The 25,015-nt window shown below is 44.8% G+C and overlaps 1 protein-coding gene across 1 annotated transcript; it reads right to left on the bottom strand.

Moving 5' to 3' along the window:
- Positions 1 to 9,212: 9,212 nt before the first annotated feature.
- On the bottom strand, positions 9,213 to 22,034 carry LOC111142792 (Kruppel like factor 17). The gene is made up of 3 exons (XM_022496101.1): positions 21,951 to 22,034; positions 10,154 to 11,009; positions 9,213 to 9,805 (listed from the first exon to the last, which is right to left on the bottom strand). Exons 1-3 carry the CDS (start codon positions 22,032 to 22,034, stop codon positions 9,561 to 9,563), a joined length of 1,185 nt encoding a protein of 394 aa, XP_022351809.1. The 3' UTR covers positions 9,213 to 9,560.
- Between the last annotated feature and the right edge of the window lie 2,981 nt (positions 22,035 to 25,015).

Here is a 25,015-nt window from a genome sequence, read left to right as displayed (position 1 = left end):
GGAAGTTTGTAGGGACCCAAAAGGACCCACCCATAGCTAGGCATGGGGGAGGGTCCCAGTGGTAGAGCTTTATCTATTTCCCCCTCATCCTGGAGCTAGGATTTCGGGGATCACAGTCACCTGTGCGCCAGCAGCCAGAGACCCAAGAAGGGCAACTCTCCCCCACAACGGTGTTGAACCTTGACCTTGGCATAGGGCCTCTGATACCCCATGGGAACAGAGGGGTCTTGGCCCATCCCAAAGTCTTATTTTTGAATGCCAAGAGGTCCACGCTCACTGGGAGGAACCTGCTAATCAGATACCCTGCAAGCCCTGATTTCCTTGCCCTACCAATTTCTTCCTTTGAGACTGTCACAAAGTAACCAAATTCAGAAATCTTTCTGGAAAGGCTTTACCCAGGCTTCCCAGGAGAGGGCGCTAGTTTATTACTCTTAATGCCACTCTTTGTCCTGGTCAATTTGCTTTCTTGCCAGTGGCTGCTTTTTCCCTGTCCAAGAATTTGTCAGTGAAGACTTGGATTGTATCACAGGTGAACTGACCTGATCTCATGCAGAGGTTTAATGAGGCCTGGTGACCAGGGCCGGCAGGAGTAGCATGAACAAACTTGGAAATTTGAATCTGGCTAACAATCTGACCATCTGCTGTTCTCCGTCCCTCATCGTAGACCAAGGGATCACAAGGTTGGTTTGCAGCAACATTAGAGCTTTTACAAGTGTGGACCAAACACGGAACTTGTCACAGGTGGGACAAACCTGTTGGAGCCACACAGCACCCATTAAGGAAGGTGGTCTCGGATGTTTGTCCACCGCCAGGGCACTTCCAAAAGAGAATTTGTAGCAGTGCGCCCGACGAGCGCCTCTCTCCATCGCTAGTCCAACAAGGTGATCTATTTCATTGCAGAGGCAAATTCACCAAGTCTCTACGTCTATTTGGGCCACAGGACAAAGACCTCTACACTCTTTCACTGAAGTCAAGTCTCCTATCATGCTACGTCGCAGGACGTCCTTTGGCATCAGCAAAAGAGCTCATAGTTATCAGGTGCAATTCAGCGTGTGTGTTCTCACAGTTTTTGGTCCCATTTCTGGAGGACCATGAGCAGTAGTAGCTAGGGAACAGATGCCCTAGCTTTCCTAGAGTTCCTAGAGTTTCCTAGAGTTGGATTTCTCATTGGACCCACTGGGCAAGCCCAGCCAGGAGTGGAGGGCTAAAAGGGACCCATGATTCCCCTTTGAACTGAAAAGTATCTGTAAATAATCCGCTAGCACCCCCACTGCCACATCCTGTTGGTATGGCTGTGGAGGTGCCTTGTGGGGCCCTCAGGGGTTTTAGTCTTCCAGAACAGCTTTGTGCTCAGCAGGCCCCCACTGTCTTGCTCCATCAGTTTGTTGAGTTGCCAGGTGCTGAGATGGTTCATTAGGACAATGAGCCAAACGGAAGGTAAAAGTCAAGGCTTTATTTACTTTCTTTGACAGTACAAGCAAGAGGTGAAGAGGAGAGGTGCTGGCTCCCTAAAGCCCCCAAGTAAAGTCACTTGGATACAGACAGACAAGGGAATGCCCTCACTGCCGAGGAGCCCTGAACTGAAAGGCTCCTGCCTTTTTATGGACCTAGGGAATCTGAGGGAGGATGGGGAGGAGGGCTTCAAGTGGAAAAGTACTGATTCAGACCACCAAGGCTCCCATAAAGAAACCTCTGAATGTTCGGAGGCCACTGGGCTAGAAATACATATGCACATGGACATGTGTGGCCCATTTGCAAGAAATAAATCCCAACCAAGGGACATTCTACAAAATATCTCGCTCGTGCTCTTCAGAACTGTCAAGGTTGCCAAAAACAAGGCAAGTGTGGGGACGACTGGGTGGCTCAGTCGGTTAAGTGTCTGCCTTCAGCTCAGGTCATGATCCTGGGGTCCTGGGATCGAGTCCCACATCAAGCTCCTTGCTCAGCAAGGAGCTGCTTCTCCTTCTGCCTGCTGCTCCCCCTGCTTGTGTTCTCTCTTTCTCTCTCACACTCTCTATCAAATAAATAAAACAATTTTCTCAAGATTATAACATTGTTTCATGGCAAATGAGCCGAACATCCTGCAACAGAAGATGGAGGAAATGAATATGGTCCATCCACACAACGGAATTCTATGCACCCATTGAAAAGATTCTAGTCGTTCTCTATTTGCTTCCACCAAACAGGCTCCAAGACGTACTGATAAGCGAAGACAGCAAGACACCCAGCCGTGTGAATAATCCGCCATTTATATATTACAGATATATAATATTCGTATTATATATCTATAATATATATATAATATATATAAATATATAAATGTAATATATAATATTTTTTGGCACATTACCAAAGAAGCATCACTTCCAAGGAGAGGCTCAGGAGCAGGAGGAGGACTTTTCCCTGACTACTATGTTCCGCCTTTTGAATTTTGTACTACATGTATATATTGTCTATTTAAAATGTTCTTCATGAGCCAGCCAAAGGAAAAGGAGGACAGAAAGGGAAGAGAAGACTGAAAGCCAGAGGTCCTGCTTATCTTTTATCTCAACACTTAATACAAGTAAAAGTCTGATTCATTGTGTGAGGTGCGAGTCAGGCAAGGGAGAATTGAGTGAATGGATGAACATCTGAAAACCAAAAGAAGAAGACTATTTATTGGAAAAGCCACTCTTCTTGCTACGTCATATGTTAAGAGTAGAATAGCTGTGCCAGTGTTTTCTCACACAAAGCCTGTTCACCGATCATCCCTCCTCTCCCTCCCCGACCTGACCCCTCACACCATTTCTGTACCCACTCAGGGCTCCATTCTGCAGGTGGCTTCCATCCCCACTGCCCCAGAACCTAGGATTCTCTTTAAAAACTGTCTCTCGCGGGGCGCCTGGGTGGCTCAGTGGGTTAAAGCCTCTGCCTTTGGCTCAGATCGTGATCCCAGGGTCCTGGGATCGAGCCCCACATCAGACTCTCTGCTCGGCCAGGAGCCTGCTTCCTCCTCTCTCTGCCTGCCTCTCTGCCTACTTGTGATCTCTGTCAAATAAATAAATAAAATCTTTAAAAAAAAAAAACAAAACAACAACAAAAAAAAACTGTCTCTCGGGGGGCACCGGGTGGCTCAGTGGGTTGGGGCCTCTGCCTTCGGCTCGGGTCATGATCCCAGGGTCCTGGGATCGAGCCCCACATCGGGCTCTCTGCTGGGCGGGGAGCCTGCTTCCCTTCCTCTCTCTCTGCCTACTTGTGATCTCTCTCTCTCTCTCTCTCCATCAAATAAATAAAATCTTTAAAAAAAAAAAAAAAACTGTCTCTCGGGGCGCCTGGGTGGCTCGGTGGGTTAAGCCTCTGCTTTCGGCGCAGGTGGTGATTTCGGGGTCCTGGGATCGAGCCCCGCATCGGGTTCTCTGCACATCGGGCCTGCTTCCCCCTCTCTCTCTGCCTGCCTCTCTGCCTACTTGTGATCTCTCTCTCTCAAATAAATAAATAAAAATCTTAAGAAAAAAAAAATGTCTCTCTAGTCTTTGGAGGGTGGCTGAATTCTACACCAGCACAGACAGTGGACAGAGTGTTCTCCTTTGGACCCAGGCTGGACCCAGGAAAGTTGCCTTTGGGAGGGCATTAGCTACAGCCCCAGAGCCTCAAGCCAGGCAGCCCCCGGAATCTGTTTGACAAAAGCAGGATCGTCATCAAATGCACCCAGGGCAGGATGAGTTCCCAGCACAATCAACCAGCAGCAGTTGCGGCTGAGGGCTGGGAGGTGACCTGTAGCAGGAAGTCAGAAATTCCTTTCAGCTCACATACATTATGCAACCACTTCTCGTGAATCTGCTTGTCTGTGCAAACCACGCTTCATCTTCCCCAAATGCAGTCGCCTGCTCCTCAGCCCAGTATAATGCATCCATTCTTCACCCAAGGCAACCAAGATGGGCTTTCCAAACGCAACCGTAATCATCTGTTTGGGAGTCAGCCTTTCCTGCATTTAGCTCAGAGCTCCAGGGAGAGCTAAGATCCAGCTGACCACCTGGCCACAGTATCCCCATCACTGAGACCCCTGGGCACCCAGTAGACACCCAGTAAATTTTCTGATGAATGGAAGAGAATGCATACAATGCAACTTCTAACACTGTTCAAGGACAATGTTCCAAACACCTTTGGAAAGCCTTCCCCCATTTTATTTTTTGTTTCCCATCCTTCCCTCCAAGTTCCCTCCCAAACTAGCCCACTGTACTCTCTGAAACTGTTCCATAATCTGGGAACTCCCCAACATCCTCCATCTCCTCCAAGAAACTATTTCTTCTTCTTGACTTCACGTCCTGCCACATCTCTGCCCTGTGAAGACATCCCAACCCATCCACCTACCCTAAGATTCATTCTCCCATCCCATCTACCTTGGGATCTCTCACTACAGTGCTACTTAAAAAACATTGTTCTCCCAGATATTTGCAAATTATATATCTAATAAGGGGTTAATATCCAAAATATATAAAGAACGTATACAACTCAACAGCAGAAAAACAAATAATCAGATTTAAAAATGGACAGAGGGGGCACCTGGGTGGCTCAGTGGGTTGAAGCCTCTGCCTTCGGCTCAGGTCATGATCCCAGGGTCCTGGGATTGAGCCCCACATCGGGCTCTCTCCTCAGCGGGGAGCCTGCTTCCTCCTCTCTCTCTCTCTCTCTCTCTCTCTCTCTGCCTGCCTCTCTGCCTACTTGTGATCTCTGTCTGTCAAATAAATAAATAAAATCCTTAAAAAAATCTTTAAAAAATAAAATAAAATAAAAATGGACAGAGGACCTCAATAGACATTTTTCTAAAGAAGATACACAAATGGCCAACAGACTTGTCAAATCACAATGTTGTACAGCTGAAACTAATGTCACGTTGTATGTCAATTATACTTCAATTAAAAAAAAAAAAGGAATGAGGGGTGCCTGGGTGACTCAGTCAGTTAAGCATTAGACTCTTGGTTTGGCTCAGGTCATGACCTCAGAGAGGTGAGATCAAGCCCCATGTCAGGCTCTGCACTGACCATGGAGCCTTCTTGGGATCTTCTCTGTCTCTCCCTCCACCCCTACACACCACCCATTCATCCTCTAACTCTATTAAAAAAAAAAATGATGAGGGGTACTTGGGTGGCTCAAGATCCAGAGAGGCGTCCCTCTGCGTCTTTGACTAAGTACTGATCAAGCATGAGAAGAAATTACTTGAGACTAAGAAGAAAAACACTGAAAAGTAGGCAAACAATTCCTGGATCTCACACAGGATGGGAAATAGTTTGTTTTCACCAACCAGAATGCAAGAACATAATATACGGATCAGGAAGAATCCTCAGAATGTTGCCTTAGTAGTGGGATTAAATTAGCCCTAGAAAAAAATGCAGTTCTGAGACTGTTCTAAAAAAGCTGAAAGTGTAAATCTCACATGAATAAAAATACCCCAGATGCCTGGGTGGCTCAGTCGTTTAACCATCTGCCTTTCTGCTCAGGTCCTGGAATCGAGTCCCTCATCGGTCTCCTTGCTCAGCAGGGAGCCTGCTTCTCCCTCTGCCTGCTGCTCTCCCTGCCTGCATGCTCTCTTTGACAAATGAATAAATAAAATCTTTAAATAAATAAATATTCTCCAAGGGAAAGAAAAGTAAGCCTCAAAGAGATCCAATTAACTCCAAGAAAGTGCAATGCATGCCAGAATTAAAAACTAGCAATATGTAAAGGAATAAAACAAAATCCAGCAACCAACAATGTTCATTCACAATTGTCTGGCCTCTAGTACAAAAATTATCAGCTATTCAAAGCAGGAAAATAAGGACAATTATCAAGAGAAAAACCAACCATTACAGACTCAGAAATGATGAACATGATGGAACCAGCATCTGAGGACATTAAAACAGCTCTTTTAACTATGCTTCTTATGTTTGAGGGAGAGAAAAATATGGGCATGATAAGAAGAGAAATAGAAGATTTTTTAAAGATCCAGATGGAATTTTTAGAGATGAAAAGTACAGTATCTGAAAAACAGAGCAGATTACACTGTAGAAGAAAAGATCTAAAATGAGAAAGAAAAGACTGAAAAAAATGGACAGAGCATCCATGGCCTGTGGGACAACAGCAAACAGTCTATTATATGCGCAGATTCTGAGTCAGGAGAAAAAGGGGAGGGGGACAAAAAATTGACAAAACATGCCAAAAAATTCCGAATTTTATTGACTATAAACCTTTAGATGGAAGACATTCAATGAACCCCGGACAGAATAAACAAAGTTCAAAACCACATAAAACAAATCATTATAGGGTTTAAGAATATATACATGTGGTAAAAACAAAGAAAAGCAAACACAAATTCACCAAAATTCAGGATAGTGGTTACCTCTGTAGAGGATGAGGCCCCTGGTCAGAGGGGAGCACCAAGGCATCAAATGTTTTTAGTGTGTGCTTCTTTTTTAAAGTGGCCTAAAGGGCAAATACATTATTACTTTAAACTGTATATAAGCTAACTTTTTTGCACATGATCGACATCAATAATAAAAATACAAAAAAATAAACTTCATCCATTCTCCTTCCAGTCACTTCCAACACAAGCTATTAACCTGGGAGTTATCCGTGACCTCTCCCTGGCCAACCAGATCCAGCTATCCCGGGGGTTGATTTTATCTCTTAAACCTTTCTACTACTCTCCACCTACACGGTCACACCCTGTCCCAGCCACCTTCCATTCTCTTCCACTCTCACCTGAAATGATCCCTTCCCCTTAAGCAGAAGAACAATTTTTAATCACGACTAATTCTCTCATCAGTTTGAAGGTGTCAGCCTTGCCCCACTTGCTATCTGGTGCAGAGATAAGGAAATCGCCCAAGGCCATACGGCCACAAAATGGCAGAGGCTGGATTCTAAATCTACTAATCTCACTCCAGAGCCCACAAAGCCTTTACCCCACCCATACTACCTGGTGTTGAACAAGATAATTCTGGGAAAGGCTTAGCCAAGGCCTGCGATAAGGTAACCTGTAAACTTTTTCCCTTCCAGTAACTTCCTCACCTCCTTATCTGCCTCCTAGTTAGTCCTTACCACTGAGCTCAAACCCTATTTCCCGAGGGAATGCCTTCCTAACCCTTGTCCTCTTACAGGCAAGTCCCTGATATTTGTCCTCACTGCATTCCAAATGTCTGTTGTCCTTCCTCCACTAGATTGTGACCTCCACAAGGGCAGGGCCCCTTGTTGCCCGACTCTATATAGTGTCTGGCACACCACTGCCCTCTCTGGCTCCTTCCAGTTCCATTCCTTGGTTAAAGTGATGGGTCACCAACAGACCTCTCTCTTGTGTCCCAACAAGCAATCTGGCCTTCTGACCCTACCAGCAGGGATGTATGTGAGCCAGGTAGGGCAAGGAATGGAGACCCATGCTGGCCCACTGAGCTTGAGATGTCCTGCTTCACAGAAGGGACCCGGTGCCCAGGTGGGAATGAGAGAGACTTTGGGCTCTTGAGACCTGAGGCCACGCATTGGGTCCCAATCAAGCATCCCTGCCCTTATTTATCATGTCCACTCCCCCCACTCAAGAGTTTGGGTGGAAGGCACCAAATGCCTGGTGCAGGTACACCGGGGCTACCAAGGGAACAGACCAAGGTGGCCATGCAGGAGGAGGTAAGGGTGGGGATGGGGGTCACAGGTGTCACTCTACCTGTCGGACTTCCACAATGCCCAGAATAAATCTGAGCCCCCCAGAGATTTGGCGGCTCTTCTTGGCAACACTGAGTGCTTTCAGAATGTTTAACTGTGGTCTTAATGGCCCACAGCAAGGTACTGTCATGCTCTGAGTCCTTAGTGTCCAACACAGGACATGACCAAGGGGAGATATCCAGGAAATTGAGGTCTGGCTAAGGCCCATGAGTCCTTCAAGGCTGGCTCAGGCACCTCCTTTTGAGAAGTCTTTCTTCCCTGACACACCCTTCCATTGTCCCTGTGCTCTCCACCATGAGTCCCCACAGCTGTGATGCTCCTGTAGTGGACTCAAAGAATGTTTGTCGAATGAATAGAAGCTTGCTGGTTTGACTCTCCTCTGAGCAGTTGTGTTGGTCCAGCAATCTGTCTGGAATTCTTTTCTCTTCATTCACCTGCTCAGTTTATTTCAACACTTAAGGGATTATTAGATATTACATATACTCACTGAGCTCAAGGGTGACCTTCCCTTTAGGTGTTCCTCCTCTCCATGGCCACCACACCTAGGTGGACTTCTCAGCCCCTAGACCAAGATGATCCCTTGGCCACAGGACCTGATTCATATCTCTGCAGCTATCACCTGGCAGTGTTTGGCAACAATCCCAATTCTGGTTGGAATTCCAGCTCTGCCACCTGAGTTTAGGCAAGTTCCTATTAGTTTGCCAGCCAGTGGAATGGCTGGCCGAGAAGTCCAGAAATGAGACTCAAAACCACCTGAGTACTCAGGATAGCTATTATGCTCTCAACCCAACAGGAGGGAAAAGGGCAGGACAGAGCCTTTAATACCCGGTATTTGGTAGCCCAGGTACCGGTTAGGGGAGAAGAGGAAGTTACAGTAGGCTTTGTCCTTCTCTGCCCCAGTCTACTGTCCTCCACCCCAAGTCACCTAGAAAACAGAGCCTGAAACAAGAACTTAAGTACTAATGTTTTATTTGAGAGGTGCAAACCCAGGACACTGAGTGAGAAAAGGGAAGCAAGGCAGGGAAGAACTGATAGTAATGCAAAGTGATAGCAGTTGGGTCCTGCTTCATGACAGGCCTTGAAGAAACACAGCAGGTGTGCCCAATGGCTACTTGGGCAATCTCCCCATTGGAGAAACAGTGCCTTGCAGCTACCAAGGAAAGGGAGGGAAGAAGGTACTTGATCCGCCTGAGTCTCTCCCATCTCTCCCATCTCCCATTAATTGTTATCTCAGGAGCATTTACTCCCCCACACTTCTGGGCTGCTAATAGCAACCTGAGATACCAGATCCCATGCCCTGCAGTGCGGCATTCCATCCAAGTCTTGAAGCTATAGGAAAGACAATCTCTGGACATGTGGCTGGTGAGTGCCAGAGAGAATCTCATTCAGTACCTATGACGAGTCCAAAACAGTCCAACACTGTTTTTCTTGTGTGCCAGATGAGGAAACATGGTATAGTAACCAAACACCTTTTCCCAGGTCACATGGCTAGTAAGTGGTAAATTCAGGATTTAAACATAGTCTGGTTCTGGAAACTATAGAAGACCAAGATAAGGAAGTTGGATTTTATGTAGCAGGTGAAGGAAAGTCGCTGAAGAGTTTCAAGCTGGGCAGTGACACAAGATAAAGAGCGAGCTTTTGGATAAAGCTCCCAATCTCTACTTTCCTTCATTTTCCCATGGGGCGAACCTTGGCAAAAGTAGGTGGCCCCAGAGAGGCGAGGGCACGCAAGACAGTTCCGAGGAGTCTCTGACTGGGTCCAGAGCTCATATAGGCTTTAACACCACCTCATAATCTTTCTCTGTCTTCATCTAAGCCTATACCTACTGAAGACTAGCTGGTCAGAGGCAGGAGAGATCTGGGTAGAGAAACCAAGATGAGGAGAGGAGATTGGTCTAAAGACCAGCAGCAGGAGGACCAGCCATCTGTCCATTGCTGGCCTGGGGATCTGGGGATCCTGGCACCCGTTGATGAATCCTTTGGTGTTGCCTGAGATGGTCAGATCTCATGAATTGTCGGCTGCATTGATCACATCTATGTGGTCGGTATCTGGTGTGTATCCGCATATGTCGTCCAAGCTCATCAGAACGGAAGAAAGACCACATACAGCTTTCCCACATGCATTTATAGGGCCTCTCACCTGTAGGGAGGTGACAAGGGACAGAAGAAATTAAGTAGAAGAACATGCCAGCCGGTGCTTAGAAAGGGGTCTGACTCTATTGAGGAAGAGCAGTCAAGGTTGAGAAACCACAAGAAAACCAAGGGAAAGGAGCAAGGAGGCAACAAAACCAGCAGTCCCATGATTCTGACATGGTCACACTAGATAGCGGGAAAGCACACTGGTGGGGCCAATATAGTTTGACCCCAAGCTTGAAAGATAACAAGCTAATCCCAAGCCATTACAAACCAGTGGTCTAGCACAAATCTAAAGCCCAGAGATTCCTCTACCCCACCCAACCCTACCCCACCTATCTGACACCTCATTCACCTGTGTGTTTGCGTTGGTGACTCACAAGGTGGGAGCGCTTAGTATAAGCTTTTCCACAGCTTTCATATTGGCAGCAGTAAGGCCTTGAAACCGGGGATCTCCTCCTGAAAGCCCTTTCCTGGGACCTGGAGTTCCACTCTGCTTTCAGTGGGGCATGCATGGGCTGCTTGGGTAAGGGGTCTTCCTGGGAGCCTGGCTGGCTGAGAGAGTCCTGGGATTCTAAAGCCAGAAATGATGGGGACCCAGCTGGGCTCCTCCTAAAGTCATGGGGTTCTTTAGGGGGCAACATCTGAGTCAAAGAAGGAAGCATTGCCTGGGCCTCAGTAGAAGGCATGGTTGGGACCAGTAACATTTTAGGTGTTAAAGAGTCTCTGTTAGAAGGTACTGTGGGGGGGCCAGAATAAGGCATTGATGGAACATTGATGTGGGATGTCACTGAGATTCCACTGGGAGCTGAGACTGGCGGCCCACTGCGGGGCATCCTTAGATTCCTACCAAAGGTCATGGCCACCCCTGGAGTACTGGGCTCTCCTAAGGGCATCATCTGGGGACCCTTGAAAATCACCATGCCTGGCTGGGAGGGAGACATTCCCTCACAGTAAATCATCTGGGAAGGTGTGCGAGTCACTTGGGAGCAGTAGCTCACACCATGCTCAGGCAGCAGCATACTGAACTGTGGCCCCATTTCACTTGCATTCTGCCTGGGAGCCTCAGCTAAGGCCAAAGGGATCCTCTCCAGTTCTGTGCACGGAAGGAAGTAGTGAATGCCTGATGTGCCATCATTCCAAGAGGTATGCACTCCACTGCGTCTAGGAGATGGAGACATGTCCAAGATGGACATTGACTTCTCAGTATCCTTGAAGAGAGAGAAGTGAAATTCACCCCTAGTTCAAATTCCAATTCCACATGTCCCTCCTTCCCAACTCCATCCCTCTTTCCCATCTCCTTTATCCAGCCTCCAAAATCTTTTGCCTGAATTATCCCAGCACCAGGCCATTCTCCTGGGTGGACTTTCTAAGAAGCAAGTCTAGGTGATAGGAGCACAGTGGAAGCCTGGATGGGACACATGCCATTTTTCCTCCTTGTCATGTTCATGTCAAAAAAAGAACCAAGAGAGCAAATAAAATATTCCATAGCCTATAGCTTCAGTAAAACTCTGAGAAGACCTTCAAAGATATCTTTAAGTGTAAGGGTGAAAGAACATACAAAATTGGCCTGAGTGCAGAAAGACACAAGAGTGGGAAGAACTGTTCAGATGGGTCATGGCTCTAGTCAAACTTAGAAAGCATCTGCAAATATTTACTTACAGAAGAGGGTCTGAGCTGAGTTGGAACTGCAGTGGACAAGTCTGAGATCAAACACTAGAGGAGGTGAGGAAAAGAGGACGATTTTTAACAAGGGTAGGAGATTAGCTTGGAAGTCAAGAGGCGGTATTCCTGGAAGACTGACTGGTGTAAAGGGAAATAAAGAAGAGATGGGCAGTAAAACCTCTTGAAACAGGACGAGAACCAAGAAAACTTTTTAAAGCTGTCCATCACTGTAGCATTAGAGAGAGCTCTTGCTGAAAATCCTGATTTCTCACAATATTATTTTGAAACTATCTTAATGAATAGTTTCCCATCTATTCCTCCACTGCGACAGTCCAGAAAAGACCAATCCATTCAAATATGAAAACCAAAACCTAAGTAAAAAATACAGTATCCACAGAAGATACTAAAACACCAAGAGAAATTGAATATTGCAATCTCAAAAAAACCAAAACAAACGAACAAAATAAATCAGGGCTCCTGGGTGGCTCAGTTGGTTAAGCATCTGCCTTCAGGTCAGGTCATGATCCCAGGGGGTCCTTGGATGGATCCCAGCATCTTCTCCCTCTGTCCCTCCCCCACTGCTTCTCCTTCTCCCTCTGCACACACACCCCCACCCCAGCTCAGGCTCAGGCACTTGCTTCTCTCGCTTTCTTTCTCTCTCTCAAATAAATAAATAAAATCTTAAAGAAATTGACCGGAAAAAATGTTGCCACAGATCAAGGAAAAATGAGCAACATTCACGCACACACACAAAAAGAAAGCAAACTTAAGAAAGCAATTCCGGCTTTTACACCAATTACAGAAACATCACAGAACAGAAATAGCGGAATTCAAAGAAGTTATGTCCAGATAATAAGGTACAAGTTCTATTAGAGGGGAGCAGGGGAGACAATGATAAGGGGCATGGAGGGGGCTTCTGCAGTGGTGGCAATGTTTCATAGATCTTCACTGTGTAATCATCCATTAGGCTGTACACTTATATTCACTTTTGTTTGTTATTTTTCATTAAAATAGTTTCAAAATAATATTGTAAGAGATCAGGATTTTCAACAAGTGAAAAATGCTATTTTAAAAATCAGAGTAGAGGCACCTCGGGGGCTCAGTTGCTAAGTTTTTGCCTTCGGCTCAGGTCATGATCCCAGGGTCCTGGGATTGAGCCCCACGTGCTCCCTGTTCATCAGGAAGCCTGCTTCTCCCTCACCCTCTAACCCCACTTGTGTTCCCTCTCTCACTGTTTCTCTCTCTGTCAAATAAATAGATAAAATCTTTCATAATTAATTAGTTAATTAATTTAAAATCAGAATAAATTACGTAAAAATAATGATGAATTTAAATAGGAAATATTCTATACATTTTCCCTCCCAAGAGGGAATTTGTAGCTGTAAATGCTTATAATAATAATAAAAAAAAAGCTCAAATCAACAATCTAGCTTTACACCTTAAGGAACTTAAAAATAAAGAAGAACAAACTAACCCCAAAGCTAGCAGAAGAGATGAAATATTAGAAAAAATATCAATGAAACCAAGAACTGGTTCTTTGGAGAGATTAACAAATTGCCAAACCTTTAGCTAGACTGGCCAAGAAAAATGTGAAAGTGAGGACATTACTACCCATTTCACAGAAACAAAAAAGATTATGAGAGTACTAGGAACAATTTCATTCCAACAGTTTGGATAACCTAAATACCTAAAAAGACCAAAATCTACCAACACTGAATCATGAAGAAGTAGAAAATCCATACAGACCCATAACTAGTAAAGAGACTGAATCAGTAATCAAAACCCTCTAGGACAAAGAAAAACCCTGAACTTGATGGCTTATGGTGAATTCTAAATATTTAAGGAAGGATGGATATCAATGCTTCTCAAATTCTTTCAAAAAACTGAAGAAGAGGGAATACTTGCTACCTCATTCTGGCACTGCCTTGATACCAAAGCCACACAAAGACATCACAAGTAAACTAAACAACAGACCAACATCTTTCGTGAATACAGATACCAAAAAAATCCTTAAAAAAAAAAAATTCAGGGGCGCCTGGGTGGCTCAGTGGGTTAAGCCGCTGCCTTCGGCTCAGGTCATGATCTCAGGGTCCTGGGATTGAGCCCCGCATCAGGCTCTCTGCTCAGCGGGGAGCCTGCTTCCTCCTCTCTCTCTGCCTGCCTCTCTGCCTGCTTGTGATCTCTCTCTCTGTCAAATAAATAAATAAATAAATCTTTAAAAAAAAAAAAAAAATTCAGGGGCACCTGGGTGGCTCAGTGGGTTAAAGCCTCTGCCTTCGGCTCAGGTCATGATCCCGGGGTCCTGGGATCAAGCCCCGCACTGGGCTCTCTGCTCGGCGGGGAGCCTGCTTCCTCCTCTCTCTCTGCCTGCCTCTCTGCCTCCTTGTGATCTCTGTCTGTCAAATAAATAAATAAATATTTTAAAAAAAATTCAGTGGGGTGCCTGGGTGGCTCAGTTGGTTGGGTGACTGCCTTTGGTGCAGGTCACGATCCTGGAGTCCCGGGATCGCGTCCCGCATTGGGCTCCCAGCTCCATGGGGAGTCTGCTTCTCCCTCTGATCTTCTCCCCTCTCATGCTCTCTCACTCTCCCTCTCAAATAAATAAATAAAATCTTTAAAAAAAATTCAGCAAACCAAATCCACCAGTGTATTAATCAGATTATACAACATAACCAAGTGGAATTTATTCCAGGAAGACAAGGCTGATTCAGCATCTGAAAATTAAAGTAAAATAAAGGGGGGAGGGACGCCTGGGTGGCTCAGTTGGTTAAGCAGCTGCCTTCGGCTCAGGTCATGATCCCAGCGTCCTGGGATCGAGTCCCACATCCGGCTCCTTGCTCATCAGGGAGCCTGCTTCTCCCTCTGCCTCTGCCTGCCATTCTGTCTGCCTGTGCTTGCTCTCTCTCCCTCTCTCTCTCTGACAAATAAATAAATAAAATCTTTAAAAAAAAAAAAAATAAAGGGGGGAGAAAGCAGAAAAAGCATTTGAAACAATCCAATACCCTTTCATGATTAAGGAAAACTCTCAAAAAGCGAAGAATAGAAAGAAACTTCCAATTTGATAAAAGGCATTTATGAAAAACTCTTAGCTTATAGCATATTCATGATGAAAGACTGAAGGCTCTTTAAGATCAATAAGACAAGGATGCCCACTTTGACCATTTTTATTCCACATTGTATTGGAAGTTCTAACCAGAGCAATCAGATAAAAACAAAAGGCATCTGTATTGGAAAAGAAGTAAACTGTCTGTTCCCAGATGATATGATCATATATGTGGAAAACCTAAGGATTATACATACACCTGTTAGAACTAACAAATTCAGCAGTAGTAAGAGTCATTTTATAAAAGGTTATTTATTTGTTTATTTGAGAGCGTGAGTACACACATGTGAGTGTCAGAGAGGGGTAGAGGAAGAGGGAAATAATCTCAAGCAGACTGCACCGAGTGTGGAGCCCAACTCAGGATTCCATCCCATGACCCTGAGGATCATGACCGAGCTGAAACCAAGAGTCAGACACTTAACCAACTGAACCACCCAGGCACCCCATAAGTAGTAAGATTCAAATTCAAGGCATGAGTAGATACTTTTCCAAAGAAGACATCCTGATGGCTAACAGACTCATTAAAAGATGCTCACCATCACTCAGCATCAGGGAAATACAAACCAAAACCATGATGAGATACCATCTCACACCTGTCAGAATGTCTAAAATTAACAACAGAAGAAACAACAGGTGTTGGCGAGGATGCAGAGAAAGGGAAACCCTCTTGCACTGTTGTGGGAATGCAAACTGGTACAGCCACTCTGGAGAACAGTATGGAGGTTCCTCAAAAAGTTAAAAACAGAGCTACCCTATGACCCAGCAATTGCACTACTAGGTATTCACCCAAAGTACACAAAATACAGATTCAAAGGGGTACATGCACCCCCATGTTTATACCAGCATTATCAACAACAGCCAAAATTGGGGGATATATATCTATCTCAATCACACAGTGAAATATTACTCAGCCATCAAAAAGAATGAAATCTTGGGGGTACCTGTGTGGCTCAGTCAGTTAAGTGATTGACTCTTAACTTCAGCTCAGGTCATGACTTCAGGGTCATGAGATCAGGCTCCATATGGGTCTCTGCACTGGGTGTGGAACTTGCTTAAGATTCTCTCTCTCCCTCTCCCTCTGCCTTTTTCCCCACCTCCCTCTTCCTCTCTTAAAGAAAGAAAAAGGAAAAGAAAAGAAAAAAATCCTGCCATTTGCAATGATGTGGATGGACCTAGAGTGTATTACGCTAAATGAAATTAGTCAAAGAAAGACAAATTACCATATGATCTCATTCATGTATGGAATTTAAGAAAGAAAATAGGGCATCTGGGTGGCTCAGTTGGTTAAGTGTCTGCTTTGGTTCAGGTCATGATCTCAGGGTCCTGGGATGGAGCCCCACATCAGGCTCCCTTCTCAGTCGGGAGGCTACTTCTCCCTCTCCCTCTACTCCTCCCCTGCCAGTGCTCGTTCTCTCTCTCTCTCTCTCTCTCTCTCTCTCTCAAAAATCAATCTTTAAAGAACAACAACAAAAAAAGAAAACAGTGAACAAATGGGAAGCAGGGAAAAAAGGAGAGAGGGAAACAGACCATAAAAGATTCTTAATGATACAGAACAAACTGAGGTTTGAGGGCAGGGAGGTGGTGGGGATGGGCTAGATGGGTGGTCTTAAGGAGGGCACTTGCGATGAGCCCTGGGTGTTATACCAGTGAATCACTGAATTCTACTTTTTTTTTTTAAGATTTTATTTATGTGTCATAGGGAGAGCAAGAGCACACAAGCAAGGGGAGGAGCAGGCAGAGGGAGAAGTAGGCTCCCCACTGAGCAAGGAGCATGACCATGGACCCGATTCCAGGACCTTGGCATCATGACCTGAGCTGAAGGCAGATGTTTAACCGACTGAGACACCCAGGTGTCCCTGAATTCTTCTCCTGAAACCAATATTGTACTGTAAGTTAACTAAGTAAACTTTAAAAAAAAAAAAAAAAAATTGGGGGATGTCTGGGTGGCTCAGTCGGTTAAACAACTGCCTTCGGCTCAGGCCATGATTCCAGGGTCCTGGGATCGAGTCCTGCATCGGGCTCTTTGCTCGGCGGGGAGCCTGCTTCTCTCTCCGCTTCTGCCTTGCTGCACTCTGCCTGCTGTGCTCTCTCTCTCTGTCTTGCTCTCTCTCTGACAAATAAGTAAGTAAATAAAATCTTAAAAAAAATAAAAATAAAAATCAATTAAAAAATGGGACGCCTGGGTGGCTCAGTTGGTTAAGCGGCTGCCTTCGGCTCAGGTCATGATCCCAGCGTCCTGGGATCGAGTCCCACATCGGGCTCCTTGCTCATCAGGGAGCCTGCTTCTCCCTCTGCCTCTGCCTGCCATTCTGTGTGCCTGTGCTTGCTCTCTCTCCCTCTCTCTCTCTCTGACAAATAAATAAATAAAATCTTTTAAAAAAAATCAATTAAAAAATAAAAAAAGATTCAAATTCAATACACAAAAATCAGTTGTTTCTATACACTGATGATAAACTATCTGTAAAGGGAATTACAAAATAAATTTAATGGATAATAGCATCAAAAAAAAAAGAATTAAATATTTAGAAATAACCAAGGAGGTTAAGTTAATCACTGAAAACTACAAAATATTACTGAAAGAAATTAAAGACAAAATAAACGGAGAGACATCTTAGTGTTCATGGACTGGAAGACTTTAATAGTTATGATGTCAATGCTACGCAAAACCACCTACAGATTCCATACGACCTCTTACAAAATACCTTTTTTGCAAGAATCATCTACCCCCTAACATTCATATGGAATTGCAAGGGACCCCAAATAGCCAAAAACAATCTTGAAAAAGAACAAAATTGGAAAATTCATACTTCCTGATTTCAAAACTTACTACAAAGCTAAGTCATCAAAACAATGTAATATTGGCATTGAGGATAGACCTATTCATCAACAAAAGGAATAGAGCCCAGAAATAAACCCCCATACATATGGTCAAATGATTTTCAACAAGGGTGCCAAGATCGTTCAACGGGGGAAAGGACAGCCTTTTCAATAAATGGTGCTGGCAAAGCGGGATATCCACATGCCAAAGAATGAAAGGCCTTTACTTAATACCACATATGAAAATTGATTCAAAATGGATCAAAGACCTCCACACAAGAGCTAAACTATAACTCTTAGAAGGAAACATAGGGGGAAAGCTTCATGACGTTGGATTTGGCAATGATTTCTCGGATATGACACTAAAGGCATGGCAACAGAAGAAGAAAAGAGAAGCTGAATTTCATCAAATTAAAATCTTTTGTGCGTCAAAAGACACCACCAGCAGAGTTATAAGGGCAACCCGCAGAAGGGGAGAATACGTTTGCAAATCACATATCTAACGGAGACTAATATCTGGAAGATATAGGGAGCTCCTAGAACTTAACCCAAAACAAACAACCCAATTCAATAATGGGCAAGGGACTTAACTAGACTTTTCTCCAAGGATATAGAAATGTCCAATAAGCAAATGAAAGATGCTCAACATAACTAACTATTAGGGAAATGCAAACCAAAGCCACAATGTGATACCACTTCACACCCGTTTAAAATGATTGTTACCAAAAACAAAAAAACAACCCAAAGTGATGGCAAGACATGGAAAAATTAGAACCCTCGTGCACTGATGGCAGCAATGAAAAATGGTGCAGCCACTATGGAAAAGAGTATGACAGCCCTTCAACAAATTAAAAATAAAATTACTTTATGATGTAACAATTCCACTTCTGGTATCTCCCTACAAGAATTGAAAGCAGGGACTGAAACAGGTATTTGTATGCCCATATACATGGCAGCAGAATTCATCGGAGCCAAAATGTAGAAGCAACCCAAAGTATCTATCAGCAGATGAATGGATGAACAAACTGGGGCATATACCTACAATGGAATATTATTCAGCCTTAAAAAAAAAAAAAAAGAGAGAGAGAGAGAGGAAATTCTGATACATACTTCAACATGAGTGAGCCTGGAAGACATTAAGCTAAGTCAAATAAGTTGGTCACAAAAGGCCAAAAAAATGTATGTTTCCATTCATATGAGATATTTAAGAAAGTCAAATTCAAAGAGACAAAGTAGAATGGTGATTTCCTGCCAGGGAGATGGGCAGGGTGGAACTGAGAAGTTACTTTTTATTGGTTAAAGAGTTTCAGTTTGGAAGGCAGAGGAACATAGTAGAAGGGAGGGAAAAACTGCAGGAGACTCCTTTTTTTTTTTTTTAATGATTTTATTAATCTATTTGACAGAGAGAGATCACAAGTAGGCAGAGAGAGAGGGGGAAGCAGGCCCCCCACCGAGCAGAGAGCCCAACTGTAGGGCTCGATCCCAGGACCCTGGACCTGGACCCTGGGACCTTGGAACCCTGGACCCAAGACCCAAGCTGAAGGCAGAGGCCTCAACCCACTGAGCCACCCAGGGAGACTCTTAAAGGAAACAAACTGAGGGTTGCTACATGGAGGGATGGGGGAACCGGGTGATGGACACTGGGGACAGTACGTGTTGTAATGAGCACTGGGTATTATAGAAGACTGATGAATTACAGCCCCTGAAACAAATAATACATCATATGTTAATTAAATTTGAATTTAAAAAATAAAAATAAAAGAGTTTCAATTATGGAAGATGAAAAAAGTTGTGGAGATTAATAGTGGGGATGATCGCACAGAAATGTGGTATGACTAATACCACTAATTATACACTTAAACATGGTTATAATGATATTTTTGTTATGTAGATTTTACCACACTTTAAATGTCTAAAAAAGGTCCCACTGGCCAAACTTGTCACAATTTGAGAATCGAAAAGAATAATGACTACTCGTTTTAACAGAAGCTTTGAACATTGTGAATTGAAGTAAAAATTAAGCGTTTTTTTTAATCTCTTTCTGGTAGGAAACTTATTTCAAAATCACCAGAAGAGTCCAATGGTTTAAGAAAAATCCTACTTTACAGAAGAACACAGACTAATAAATGTAAAAGGAGTGGTAGAATTGGAAAATCATTATTTTACAACCCTTAATAAAACTTTCGATTAAGGAAAAATTAACATTTGGTTGACACCAATAGGTGACTGATTGGTGGGGAACTGCGCATTTGGATCTATCCAAGATAATGTTACACAGATTACTTTCTGACCACAAGGCTAAAAGTTAAGTTTGAATCAAGAGATCAATCAGGCTTTTCACTAACTTAATTCAAGGGCCAAGCCTAGTGTGACCCAAACGTGGGGATCCAGATTCATCTCTGATGAAGACGGAGCCTACCATACCCATAAGACCTTCTTAACAACAACCAGGAATCCAATGAAGCTTAAGGTCTAAGTTCAGTTTAAAAGTGGATCCAAGAGCCAGAGGGAGGATCAAGCTAAATTATACCTGGAGAATGCAAGGTGATAAATCCAGAAGAAGAATAGTCCACAAGACCAAAGTCAGGATCATGAAAAATGCAAAGTCAGGAAAAAAGAAAACTACTCTAATTTCAAAGAAACTCAAGAGACTGAACAACCAGATGTGGAGTGTGGTTTTAAACTGGATCCTGGTTTGGACATAGTATTGTAAAGCACATTTTAGGCACAACTAGGGAAATCTGAAAACAAATTACATTTAAGATGATATTAAGAAACTAGAATTCTGGTAGGTTTGAAAATGTTCTGACCATGGAAGAAAATAATTTGCTTTCACCCTAGAAGGGCCGGGGAGAACCTGTCTCATTCACCACTATACGCAGCTCGCATAAAGTAAGCACATAACAGGCTCCAGATAATGTCTATCAGATGGGTATTTCTGGGGCGCTCAGCCCCCCTTTTCCTCCCTCTCAGTGACGGCCCTCTTTTATTTTCATGATCCTTCACAGGCAGACTTCTTTGGAAATGCTTAAAATATACACCTTCACCACTACCTTGCCTAGTTATTCCCCCAAATTCGATTTGGCCCCCATTTCTCTACAGAAAACAGCTTTCATGAAGGTCATCAATGACCTTCGTGTCACTAAATCCAAACACTTGTCAGACCCCTTCTTGCTTGACCTCTCTGGAGCTCCTGAGACTACTGACTACTGACTCTGCTTCAAACGTCTTCCTCCTGTGGCCTTGGGAACACATTTTGTCACACTTTCTTGGTTTTTCTCCTTCCTCCTCAACCACCTCTACAGGTTTCCCGTACTGCCTACTTTCCAGGCAATCTTTCTCATGCTAATGATCCATTTAGGTTTATATTCCACTTAATCTAAACCAGTAGCTCCAGGGCAGAGATCTCCGGAATCTTCCAGCTGCCTACTGCTCAGTCCACGTGGATAGCCCAAAGGCTCATCCGTCAATGGACTGGTTCTAAAACTCGAGCTCATCCTCACTCGTCCCCTCCCCCCACCCAAGAGTAAAAAAGAAGCCTGTTTCTTCTCATCCTTTGCTCTCTCGCAAAAGGTTACTATTCTTGCCCAGCCGTGCAGGCCAGAAATCTGGTAAGGTGTCCCGGATGGCTCCTTCACCGCCTAGATGCAAGTTAATGACCAGTTTTTGCCGTGTCCACCTCCAAAACATGTCCAAGATCTATTTGGTTTTCTCTATGTTCACCCTCACCTTCCTAATGAGGCTGCCACTTTGGTTCTCACTTGGATCATCACAGCAGCTTTCCAGCAATCACCTGGAATTCTGCCCACCTATCAGGGTACTCTTTACAAAACGCAAATCTAATCACAACTGATCACATTTAAATTCCTCAAGGCCTGCTATGGGCTCTGGCCCTGCAGGACCTCCCATAAGGCTGGGAATCCCCGCCTCCCTCCCCTTGGGCCACTCTCCCATCACTCTCTGGGCCTTAGTTCTCAGTCCATCTCTCACTTCCTCCCAAGGCTGATTCCCTTCCTGTCTCTGGTCTCAGGCCCTGCAAACCCTTCACCCAGCCAGTTCCCCAGGTCCAGACCAAATCCTCAGCAGTCTTCCCAACCTCCTAAATCAACTCAAAGACCTCTGCTATTTGTTCCCGTGGCCCCCGTTCTTCTCCCTCATAGTAATTTGTACGTGTCCAGTCATTCAGCTACTTATTAATATAACAGCATAGTATCCTACAGTAAGCTCACCCCAAGGTCTTGGCAAAGGCCTGCTACTTACTAATTTTTTTCCTCCCTGCTTGCTTCCTACTGACTTTCTAACTCTGTCTTCTTTCCTGGACATTCAGGTATCCAGGGCTTTCTGTCAAGTACGACAGGGCGTCGCCCAGGCCCTCTTTACCCCCGGAGCCCAGCATAGGTGCTAACGCTGGGTGAATATTAATTGCATAAACGACACATCATTTATGTCCGTGATCTCCCATCCCTCCCCTTCCCACCCTTACCCTCACACTTCTGATACCTCAGATTTCTGCTTCCCTCCACCCCCGCCCCCGACGCCCGGCCCTGGGGCTGACGTCTGGACTCACCTGTACGAGCTGATGCTGAGCCGGCTGCCACTGTCTCAGCATCTCCGCCCCCCGCTCCACCTCCGCCTGGGATGGGCTGCACATCAGGACCGTGTGCGGGTCCAGGCCCACACCAGATCACAGCTGAGACGCTCCGGCTCGGCGTCGCAGGTCAAGTGCCCCGCCACCACCACGCCACAATCACAATTGCCTAGCTCAGCTTCTACTTCCTACCAGCCAGGGGGGCGGAGCCCAGGGCCGCACCCACAGACCCACCCATCAGCAGCCGCCCCGCCCCGCTGCAGGGGGCACCCAGGTCCTGCCCAGACACGGCCTGGTCACTAACAGGGGACCTCGAACCGTCACCACACCTTGTGTCTAAAGTCTACCCCTACCAGATTTACCCCATTCGCCCTTCAGTCTGAGCATCTCTTTTTGGTCCTTTTGGTCCGAGCGGGGGTAAGAACATTGAGGTTTCAGAGGCCTTGGAGACCTCAGAGTGGAAAAACCAGGGCAGGAGGCAGGAGGCAGCTACAGACAGGGGTACGGGAGACAGGAGAACCATAACCAGCACCCCACCAGGTCAGGGTTCTTGTCATAAGCTCCCAGAGGCCTGGATCTTCTCTGCTATAAACCAGGTACCTCTCTCCCTTGTGTGTATAAACCAAATTCTGGGACCTTCCTAGCCGGTGTCTTTATTCCAGAATACTTACTGAGTACCTCCTGTGCGTCGCACTGTTTTTCGGAACTAGGGATATAATGGCAAACAAGACAGAACCAAGGGTCTTAACTCTCAAGGAATTTTCATGTGAAATGGGCGGACAAGTGAATATAATAAAGTCAATAGTTAATATGATATTCTTTGGTGGCGAGTGCCACAGAGAAAATGAAATAGGAGAAAGTGAGCTGAGCACTGAGTGCCTGAAAGGGACCTCCCCATAGGAAGACTGGAGAGATCTGAGGCAGAAGAGAGCTTGGCTTGCGGGAGGAAACACAGGGGGACCGTGGGACAGCCACTGTGTGAGTGTGGAGGAAAGTGGAATGATATGATAGGTGATGGTCTTGGAGACCATGGACAGCAGTTTGAACTTCATTCAAAGTGTGATGGGAAGCCACTGAAGGATTTTAAACAGGAAATTAATAGGATCTAAGTTTTTTAAATAATCATTGGGGTTCTTTAAGGTTTATGGATTATAGGATATGAGATCAAAGCAGGGACACCAGTTAGAAAGCTAAAGGAGGGCGGCTGGGTGGCTCAGTGGGTTAAGCCTCTGCCTTCGGCTCAGGTCATGGTCTCAGGGTCCTGGGATCGAGCCCGCATCGGGCTCTCTGCTCAGCAGGGAGCCTGCTTCCCCCCGCCCCCTCTGCCTGCCTCTCTGCCTGCTTGTGATCTCTGTCAAATAAATAAATAAAATCTTAAAAAAAAAAAAAAAGAAAGAAAGAAAGACAGAAAGAAAGGAAGAAAGAAAGCAAGCAAGCTAAAGGAGCTCTCCAAGAAGGAGCTGTCAGTATTTGGTGGGCGCTGGTGATAGCAATTAGAGGATATTTTAGAATGAAAAGGTCAAGGACTTGGTAATGGATTGGAATGGTAAAGGGCTGAGAGGAAATGAGGAATCAAAGATGACCCCTAGATTACTGGCTTGAGCAACTGAGTGGTGACTGCACTGTTTGGGAATATGGAAAGAGAAGAAGAGCAGATTTGGAGGCCGCTGAAACAACTCAATTTCAGGCATATTGACTTTGGATGGTCCACTAAATGTGCTCAGAGAGAGGTTGGGGTTTTAAATGTAAATTTGGGCATTGACAGCACAGAGACGGTGTTCATAAGACCATTGGAGTAAGTGGTATCACCTAGGAGCTGGTTAGAGAAAGGGACTGGGGACAGAATCTGAGCATCTCCTACATGTAAGTTTCAGCAGAACAGAAAGTTCATCCAAGGAGACTGAGAAGTAACAGACGGAGAAGTAGGGGAGTCAGGAGATTATATTTCGGGAAGCCAAGAGAAGTGTGCATTCAAAAGAGGGACTGTGCCACCACATCAAAGGTTGCTGAGATAAGAACCAGGACTTGACAAGATGGAAGTCATGGGTGACTGACAAAAGCAGATGGATCCTGGGACTACTGGTCTTGAAGTTGTGAGTTCAAGCCCCACATTGGCCAGAGAGTTTACTTACATATATATATATATATATATATATATATATATATAGAGAGAGAGAGAGAGAGAGAGAGAGAGAGAGAGAGAGGTTTTGCTATAAATGGGGGCAGAGAAATTAGGTGGTAGTTAGGAGGATTCAAGGAGGCTGAACAGGGATCCACCAATAAAGAGAAACTGATATTGAAGGAGGTAGTTTAATTATAGGAGCGACGTTGATAATTCAAGTAAAGACAGGACCCAGACAGAGTACAAATGGACAAGCGGGACTTTGGTGAGAGGGGGGACTTTTGTTCTTTTGTAACACGTGGGGTAACAAGAGTCTTGAGTATCTTTGTGTTTCCAGCCACTAGTACGTGGTGGGGCTGAGAGCAGGCCCTTGGGAAATAGTGGCTGTGCCTCTATCACTAACACCTGCTTGGGTCTCAGCTCGGGTGTCATTGCCTTTGGGACCATCTCCGACTCCCAGGTGATGCCTCTCCCAGTTTCCATAAACTAATGGCATCTCGACTGTGCCTGCAGAATGAATCGTATTTGATACATGGAGCAGATTATTAACTGCTTATCCTCTATAGGATAAAATTATTTTATTTTTAAATTAAATTAATTAATTACTATTAATTTAAACCATTTATTATTCATGAATAATAACATTAATAATTAGTTCTCATTAATTTAAATTATTTGATTAGTTGTTATTTAGTTAATTTAATTAAATATTTTATTTTATCTTTTTAAAGATTTTTTTAAGATTTTATTTATTTATTTGACAGGCAGAGATCACAAGTAGGCAGAGATGCAGGCAGAGAGAGACGGGCGGGGCGGGGGGGCGGGGAGCAGGCTCCCCACCAAGCAGAGAGCCCGATGCGGGGCTTGATCCCAGAACCCTGGGATCATGACCTGAGCTGAAGGCAGAGGCTTAAACCCACTG

This window comes from Enhydra lutris, unplaced genomic scaffold (assembly GCF_002288905.1).
Source record: "Enhydra lutris kenyoni isolate GAN:26980312 unplaced genomic scaffold, ASM228890v2 scaffoldscaffold9, whole genome shotgun sequence".
Lineage (NCBI taxonomy): Eukaryota > Metazoa > Chordata > Mammalia > Carnivora > Mustelidae > Enhydra > Enhydra lutris.
Note: the sequence above shows the minus strand (reverse complement) of the source record. Positions and strands in the feature narration are given on the sequence as shown.

Bases quoted from the DNA above. Each gene is read 5' to 3' on its own strand.
- LOC111142792 (XM_022496101.1), bottom strand. From the start codon at position 22,034: ATGTGCAGCCCATCCCAGGCGGAGGTGGAGCGGGGGGCGGAGATGCTG. The intron at 11,010-21,950 runs GTGAGTCCAGAC...TCTCTCTTCAAG, and splicing joins CTCAGCATCAGCTCGTACAG to GATACTGAGAAGTCAATGTC. The intron at 9,806-10,153 runs GTGAATGAGGTG...ACCTCCCTACAG, and splicing joins TCACCAACGCAAACACACAG to GTGAGAGGCCCTATAAATGC.